General features: G+C 40.5%; 1 protein-coding gene across 1 annotated transcript in view; it reads left to right on the top strand.

Annotated features, from left to right (window-relative positions):
* Nucleotides 1-5599, top strand: part of LOC134586101 (squalene synthase-like) — a 55644-nt gene extending 50045 nt beyond the window's left edge. Inside the window, exons 6-8 of the mRNA XM_063441611.1 lie at nucleotides 226-402; nucleotides 3508-3660; nucleotides 5411-5599. Coding sequence (XP_063297681.1) covers nucleotides 226-402; nucleotides 3508-3660; nucleotides 5411-5599 — 519 coding nt within the window. The remainder of the gene's footprint in view (nucleotides 1-225; nucleotides 403-3507; nucleotides 3661-5410) is intronic.
* The last annotated feature ends 3930 nt before the right edge of the window (nucleotides 5600-9529 follow it).

Raw genomic sequence — 9529 nt, forward strand, 5'->3', positions numbered from 1 at the left:
GGACAATTGTAATTACATTTTCACTTCTTACTTTTAAGTCTATTAAATTCTTTTGGTGATGTATATTGATTTGTTTGAACAAATGTAACTTTTGATTGTGATTGCTCTGTGTGACACTACAGTAGCAGCACGTTAGATTGATATGTGAACAGTCATTACATTATAACTCCGTGCCTGTGGAAAGATGATTTCCTATGAACACCAACTGGCTCTCCTTTACATCAGGTGTGGATTAAGTACGGGAAGAAGCTCTCTGATTTGGCAAAGCCAGAGAACATTGAGCCAGCCGTGCAGTGTCTGAACGAACTCATTACCAATGCCTTGCAGCACGTTCCAGACGTGTTAACTTACCTGTCCCGGCTTAAAAACCAGAGCGTTTTCAACTTCTGTGCCATCCCTCAGGTGAGTGAGAAAAGTCATCCATTAATAAGGGCCTTCTGACATCCAGTGCTCACCTGCTCCTCCATAGACTGTGTGTGGCTCAAACTAAAACTCTTAGTGCTAGAATAGGAACATTGTTTTAATACAAAACAGGAATATTTAAGTAAGTGGCCAGTTACAATCATGAAGTCAGGTGCTTGCCTACCTATCATATAATGGGATGGGAAAACACCTAGTTTCTTGCTGCGCAAAATGTATTCAAATACAAATAAAGTGATATATTCTTTAGATGTTCTAAGATTGTTAACATGCATTTGTTTCTCTGCGTCTAAAGCTGTTCCAGGCAACATTTTCAATGTGTAATGGCAGTATAAATAAGGGGTACGCTACAATGTGGTGTCTAACTGATCACTAGCTTTCGGCTCAATTTTGCCAATAACTTGCAACAATTCTCAAACTGATCATAATCCAAAATTCACAAAACAAAGTCAGAAAACATTATTTTCTTACAAATAGGTCCACCTTGTGATTTCCTTGTTTATCTCATGATGTCAATCTCAGTAGGCTGACATCATTTGTATAAAGCACAACTAAAGGCCACTTTATCTCAATAAAGTGGTGTGAGTGCAGTGATGCTGTCACTTTAACCCTGCAATGTAGAACACTGCTGTGTAGTAGATACGGCAATGCTTATGTTTCAGAGTTTAATACACTTCTAGATGCTTCTGCTGTGAGAATGGAGTCAATCTCGTTTCTTGTATGTAGTGAGCATGTTTGTCAGAGAACTGGTCTGTAATGAACATATGTGTGTCAGTGAACTTCTCTGTACTAAGCTTGTGTGTGTCAGTCAGCTTGTCTGTAGTGAGCATGTGTGTGTGTCACTGAGCTTGTCTGAAGTGAGCTTGTGTGTGTATGTAAAAATAAGCTTGTCTGTAGTATAACAATGAGTTGTGTGAGTGAGTTGTGTGAGTGAAGCAATAAGCTTGTGTGTGTCAGTGTTTGTCTGTACTAAGTTTGTGTTTGTATACCCCTGTCCTTGGAGATAATTGGATTACTTCTCAATTATCTCCAGGATAGAAGACTCTGTGGAACTGGTTTTGGGCAGAAAAGCCATGCTTCCAATTGAACCAATGGACCAATTTGGATGACTTTGACATATGTTTGTATTTGGAGTATGCTGATTCAGCCATGCGGCTGGCTTACTTTGGACCCAACCCCGCTGAGGAATACATGCAATTCGCGAGGAAATTAGCGGCAGAGTACCTGCAATTCCTGGCAGATCGAGCCAGGGGTGTTTGTATTTGGAGTATGCTGATTCGGAAAATGTAAGTTTTATGTGAATGTGATGCATACTTTCAAATTATGAATATTGTGTAAAAACTGTATTCCTCTGCCTGTGATAATGAGATTACCCATTATGTTCAGTAATCATATCACAGGCAGAGGGGAGGATTTTGTGTGGGAGTGTCTGTGTGTATTGTACGGATTGATTGGTTGTTCTGTAAAACCCTGTGGGCTGTACTATGTTTGTGGATTGGGAATAAAAGAGACTGTACGTGCCAGTACAGGCAGATTCTGCTTAACCCTCAAACCGAAGTGTCGTCTCATTATTGGGGGAATTGGATTGTATGCTGACTGCCAGGAGTGTAACCCTTTCGTATGGTTTTCCTGTTCGGCTGTTTCCAGGATTTGTAGAGTTTGCAGTTCGGGAGATTGGTGCTTACAGTTGCTGCCTATGCATCTGGAAAGGGGAATATCGCCTAAACCAGGGGTAGGCAACCTTCGGCTCTACAGATGTTTTGGACTACATCTCCCATAATGCTTTTACAGCCATATTGCTGGCAAAGCATCAAGGGAGATGTAGTCCACAACATCTGTAGAGCCGAAGGTTGCCTACCCCTGGCCTAAACGGTTTTTAACCTCTGGTGAGCAAAACGGTCCGTTACACAACTATTTCAGGATTAAAAATTTTTTTTATAGTAAATCCTATATCCGAATCAAATATATGGGATGATATTTTTGATATACCATCACCAGAAAAAAAATCTAATTTAAAAAATCTCAAACATTCTTATTAACAGAAAAATAATTTATAAACCTAAAGCTTTTCAAATTTTAATGTATCATTTTCAATTCAGAAGTGGCATCAATCCTGGAACAGGACTAGAAAAGCAGTTCACTGTATCAACCTTCACGAACAGTTTTATAAGTTGGCTCACAGATGGTATATGGTTCCTACTCGTATAGCTAAATTCCAAACAAACTCTAGTGATTTTTGTTGGAGGTGTAACCAAAAGATGGGAACACAATCCCATATTTGGTGGGACTGCTCATACCTAGATAGGTACAAAAATAAGATATCAGAAATTATTACAGATATACTGAATTCCCCGTACTCACATTAATTTTCAGGTGGCCTCAGAGAAATATTTCTATAATAGAGATGTATCGACCAAAATATTATACAACAAGATCTGGTCAAAATTGATAGCAATGTAAATCAAATTTGGAATTGTCTTCCCTGTGAGAATTATATTCAGTAAAACTCCTAATACTCCAGAGATCTCCAAAATATACTAGATTGGGAACTTTGTACCCGAGACACCAGAGACAATTAAAATAAAATAAGATGATTGATAGGATTTATTTTAATGGATGAATGTATTTCTTTTTTGTGTTTTTTTTTTCTTTCTGAAAAAAAAATTTAAGAGAAAAGATGAAAGAGTGGGGAGATTATGTATATTTTTTTTTTTTACTTATTTTTGATTATAGATCTACATTTACTTATGTATCTGTACATGTAATTTATCTTGAAGTTTATACAATTTTGTTTTTTTCTTGTTTTGTTGTATATGTATTACATTAAGAGATGCCAATAAAGAGAAATATATAAAAAAAAAAAAGCTTGTCTGTGTGTGCCATTGTGCACACGGAGCATAATGCATGCTCGTAATAATGAGAAGAGAGATAGGAAGTCAATCTTTCGTCTGTCGCAGTCTCAAATAACTCTCCTTGTTAGCAGGTCCTAGCTTACAACAGCCCTCCAGTAACTGCAATGGTCAGTCAATAAATACCAGTCTTACATGTAATCCTTCTCTAACCCTTCCTCCTAACCTCCATCCTCAGGTAATGGCCATAGCTACCCTGGCTGCATGCTTCAACAACCAGCAAGTGTTTAAAGGAGTTGTGAAAATCCGCAAGGGCCAGGCAGTGACTCTGATGATGAATACCACAAACATAGAAGCTGTGAAGGCCACCATGTTCCAGTATGTTGAAGAGGTATGACCTGTGTGAATCTGAGAAATTCCTGCTTGTACTCTTTGTATGTTCCTGAACAGCACAGTGTCATGGGAGTCATACCCCAACACGTAGGAGAGAGGAAACCCCCAAAAGGTGGAACCCGAAAGACTTACTACGAGCCTTAGAATGGCTGTACTTAACGTATTAATACAACAAGAAACAGGGTCAAAATAAATCAAGGTCAGGATTACAGAAATACTCAGAGTCTAGACAAAGCTGGTGTCAGGATACCAGAAATCACAAGTCAAAAACAAAGCCGGGGACTGGATACCAGAAATCATGAGTCAAATACAAAGCCAAGGTCAAATACAGCAAATCCCAAGGGAATCTCAAGGAACACTAAACAGAAACCATGATAGGGCAATGAATGGGGGCTATAACAAGCCTTAAATAGGCTTACCTAATTTCTGATAGGTCCACATCATCACTGAGATCCAAAACAAAATCGGATCACCATGATGACGTGGTCACTTTAAGAGTGGGTGTGACGTCACGTACACATCTATATGTAGACGTCTTGCAAGGCGGCTGCTTAGTTCGGCAAGATGGCATGACAGGAGGAGGTCTGCAGGGCTCGAGGGAGTCCCCCTCAGTGTGCCGCACGCCCGCTTAGAGCGGTTGGGCCGCGCTCCACGTGCGACTCGTTGGAGTTAAGTAATGCCACACACAGACAGGTGTTTAAAGTTATTTTGGTAACATTTTTAAAGCATTACTTTTTCACTTCTTGTGTGTAGTTTAAGGATTCTGTGCCTAATTTCCTGCCATGATCTAAGTCAAGCTGAATACTTAAAAGGTTACTCCAACCAAAGGCAGTATTTTTAGAAAACATTGTTTTTGGTCAGAGTAACCATTTCTATACCAGCTAAAACTGACCTCCATTACAGAACCGACTCCAAGTTCTCCTTTTCCTTGAGGTGGAGGGATGTCAATGAGGACATGGAGAACACAGGGCAAGGTGCAATTCTGATCTAGTGCTTCTCGGGACATTAGACTGCTGGTACTGTTCACGGTTCTTGCTGAAAGCAATTTTAGAGGGGTGATTAAAACCAGGTTTTGGAACTCACGCTTAGCCCCCTCCACCCCTCCACCTTCCCATATTGCTAATACAGAAGTTACACTTCCACATTAATAATATCAATGTCATCATTATTTTAAAGCCATTCACCATCTGACCTTGTATGTAGTGGTTATGGTATATTGACTGTTTCTTTTATTGCTTATTAAATATAAGCTTGACAAAAAGATATTGGAAGAAATAGAATGAAATCATAGAATAAAATTAAAAAGTTAACAGGACAAAAAAGGGAAAACAAAAAATCCTTCAAACTCCACTCTGGAACCACCCGCATGTATGGAATGAGCATAATATAGAGTAAACAAAACCATAAAAAAAACTCATCAAAATGGAAATACATATATAGTAAGACGGAAAAAAGCAATAGAGGCCAAGCATGAAGGGAAGAGATAAGAGACTAGAAGAGAAGTCAAATTCAACAAACGCCTCAATTCTTGTTATTAACATAATACACATTGTAAAACGTACATCCAGTTCTGTATGAATGGCGATAAGGGAAAATGAACGCATTTGATTTACCTGTGATCACACAGCTCAGGGGGAGGGGGTTTCGCTGTGATTTTCACGTTAGTGAACCTAGTTACATTTAGTTTGTGTATTGGAAGTGACTAATTTAATACTTTAACAACCTTTTTTTATTTTTTTATTTTCTAGATCCGTCAGAAAATTCCCCTTGGAGACCCTTTATTGGAAGAGACCCAGCGGATAGTTCTTTCCATTCAGAACCTGTGCGTTCCCCGTAGCTCCTCAGGGCTGAGTAACCGTTTATCCATTATCCATCTAGTCTATGGTGTGATTTTGGCGGTGCTCGGCTACCAGTACCTGAGCCATGTGTGGGTCTGAAGAAGGTCACACAGGCTGGTAGATATCATAGCGTCCCATTAAACTTTGCATTCCAGGTCTGTCTCATTCCGTGTCAGTCTGATCAATCATTGAATGATTTTCTCAATGGATTTACAAATGTCGGAGAGGAGGAATCCATTGTGGAGAACATAAAGTGCAACGTTTGTTATAAGCAGTCTCTGACTCTACACAGAACTAGATGAAACTGGTGATTGACGTGTTTGCACAATGTAAACATAAGTTGTATTCTTTTTTTTTTTATGTAAAGGGACACTATATTCACCAGGACAACTTCATTGTGCAGCACTGACATTCATCGTCTCCACGCTCTGCATGGAGGCATTGAACGTTCTTCATAGATATTCATTAATTCAATGCATCTCTATGTCACCTTAACCTTGCAGTGTAAATCACTGTGACATTGTATCACAGTGAGAAAATAGAATATACAAACGTATGCTTAAAGGAACAATATAGGGTCAGAAACTCAAACATGCATTCCTGACCCTATAGTGTTAAAAACACCATTTAGCCCCCTGCTCCCCTCTGCCCCCCTTCCCCCTGCCCCCCGCCCTCCTAAATATAGTAAAATCTTACTTTTAGTCCAGTCTACAACTGCTGTCTCTGCCCCTGACCTGCTTGCTTGGCCGACATCATCAGAATTGTTGATCCCATAGGAAGTCATTGGATTGTCTGAGCTGGTCAAGGAGGCAGATCAGGGGCAGCACCAGCACAAATCAAACACAGCCCAGGCCAATAAGCACCTCCTCATAGAGATGAATTGAATCAACGCATCTGTATGAGGAAAGCTCAATGTCTCCATGTAGAGGGTGGAGACACTAAATGTAATTCACACTGTGCAGCACTGCCCCACGAAGCACCTCTAGTAGCCATCTGAGGAGGGGTCAGGTGTCAGGAGTGGTCAGGTATCCCTAGGCTGTAATGTAAACACAGCTTTTTCTCTAAAAAAAAAAGGGTTTACTGCAAAAAGCCTGAAGACTACTGTCCCTTTGATGGAGCTGATATCATAAATCAGTATAAGATGTCTAAAATAAAATAAAGAAACACAAAAACAGTGTGAACTGTAAACACATATGACTGAAGGGTAGGGTTAAAATGTCACTCACATGACCCAGAGCCGTACCAGGCTCTGTAATAGAGACTCAATGGTGCCACTTATGGATACAGGATCCAGTTTTCCAAAGACAGGATACAGGACATCAAATAGTTTCACCACAGGTATATTTTTTGGTACAAAATACATGAAAGAGTTGTAACAAAGCATATAAGCATATATAGAAAACAAGATGCATACTTGCAAAAACATAATATTCACGGATATAATCTTTCAATGTAGGGTAATAACTGCTTGATCCAAGGATAAATCTGACTGCCATTCTGGGGTCCGGAAGGAATTTTTTTCCTAGCTTGTTGCAAAATTGGAAGGGCTTCAAACTGTTTTTTTTGCCTTCTTCTGGATCAACAGCAAAAAACAAATGTGAGGAAAGCTGAACTTGATGGACGCAAGTCTCTTTTCAGCTATGTAACTATGTAACTATGTAACTATGTGACGCGCGATATTACTTCCGCGTCACATGGTAGTGTCAGTGTGCATGTGTGGGGCATTTACTCCATATGCATGCTCTGTAGTGAGCATTAATTCTGCTCACTACAGAGCATGTGTATGGAGTATGTGCCCTTACTTATCGAGCAGTAAGTCTGCTCAAACAAATGTGAGTACATCTCCTATACTGTGAATTATCCTACAATTGTATTTCTACAGTGAGCACTATATTTGCCATCTTTTATCTTCTCGGTTTGCTACATTTACTACTTTACATTGTAGCAGAGTGTCATTTCTTCAGTGTTGTCACATGAAAAGATTTAATAAAATATTTACAAAAATGTGGAGGGTATACTCACTTTTGTATATATATATATATATATCTCTCTCTCTCTCTCTCTCTCTCTCTCTCTCTATATATATATATACCGAGAGTGCGGACCACCTCCTTCATCTCTCTCTCTCTCTCTCTCTCTCTCTCTCTCTATATATATATATATATATATATATATATATATAGAGAGAGAGATGAAGGAGGTGGTCCGCACTCTCGGTGTTATAAAATGTAACTTTTATTAATTTACATTAAAATATGCAGAGTTCGTCAACGTTTCAGTCCCGGTTCGGGACTTTCCTCAGGACAGCAAAACATTCATGGGCATAGGAACCGGGGGGGATGGGGGGGACGCATCCCCCCCAGCAAATCATGCGGGGGGGACAGGTTATGGGGAAATCCCCCCCAGCTCCGTCGGCCCCCCTCATGCTGCAGCCGCCCGAGCAATCTGCAGAGAGCCTCAGGTGGCTGCAGCTTTGCCCGGGCTGGTGCGTCCATGAGGGCGCACCGCCCGGGCGCAGGCACCGCTGAACCTCCAGCCCCTGGTTCTCATTCGTATGGATTTGGTGAATGCAGGGAAATTCAGTATTTTATGTTTTATGTGAATCCTTTAACCCAGATAGCAATGCCATGGAGCCTGTTCGTATAATTAAAGACTTTAGCTCCATGGCACTTAAACTGTATTCGGGTGGTCTGGGTGCCATTCACCTAATAATGTGCACCCAGACCTGAGCTATCTGGGGATATGTTACATGTCTGTGTTTTATGTATAAAATGTGTCTGTATGTATTTTAAAGTGATAGTCTGTTTCTGTGTCACCACGTGCATAGTGGAGTCTGGCCTTTGTCCTGGGAGATAATTGAATTACTTCATTAATTATCTCCAGGACAGAGAGGAGGAAACCAGGATGCATTGTGGGAAAGTATTGTGGCTGTGTGTACAAAAATGATACATGTCTGTCTGCTGTTTCAGTCTTCCATTTGGTCCCCTAGGGGAGTGTCCACCAGGTGGGAGACCTGCATAAATACAGGGGCAGGTAGCCCTCAATAAACAGACCACTGCTTGACCCTCAACACAGAGCCTTGTCTCGTTCATGGGGGGATTCACTGCTGTTGGAGATTGATTGCTAGGAGTGTAAGCTGATGTATGCTTTTCCTGTTCGTCTGCTAGCAGCTATTCGTGAGGTTCCAGTTTGGAGTGCTACCTTATTCCCTGGTATGCAGTTCGGGAGTTTGATGCATTCACCTATATCCAATTCGTGAGTTTTGATGTTCTGCAGTAGCTGTGCCTTTCTGAGAAAAGGGGATTATCGCCTAAACGGATTTTAACCCCTCATATGCTGAAACGGTCCGTTACAGGGTGCATTTGTGTTTAGTGTAGGTATTTGATACACACACTGACACCCATGCAAATATAGAGACACACACTAACACATATAGATACACAGAATTATACACATTCAGATACACAGAATGACACTCATACAGATACAAACAATGACACACACAGCTACACAAGGGCACAGAGTGGCAAGCATGCACATAAACAGACACACATACAGATACACAGACACACATACATATAGACATACAAACAAACAAACAGAAAAAGATATATTCACAGACACACAGATATAAACAAACAAAAAGGTACACAGATATGCACATAGACAAACAGATGGTTAGACAGATACACCGATACACACAAAAAGATAGACACACACACAGATAGATACACACATACAATCAAACAGATAGAAACACTAACACGCATTCAGACTCACTTACAGAAAAACAGACAGATACACATACAAACAGATGCACAGAAACACAGATATATAGACATACAGGCAAACACAGATACACACAAACAGAGAAACAGATAGCTAGGCAGACAGGTACACAAACAGACTCACATGCCAAATGTAAATTTTTTAAGTCACCCTCCTGCCTCTAGGGTACAGAAGGGTGGCTTGTCTGGTGCCCAGTTGGCTGGCTCATACTGTAAGGAGTCAGAGTCTCACTTCATCTGC

Source organism: Pelobates fuscus, chromosome 2 (genome assembly GCF_036172605.1).
Source record: "Pelobates fuscus isolate aPelFus1 chromosome 2, aPelFus1.pri, whole genome shotgun sequence".
NCBI lineage: Eukaryota > Metazoa > Chordata > Amphibia > Anura > Pelobatidae > Pelobates > Pelobates fuscus.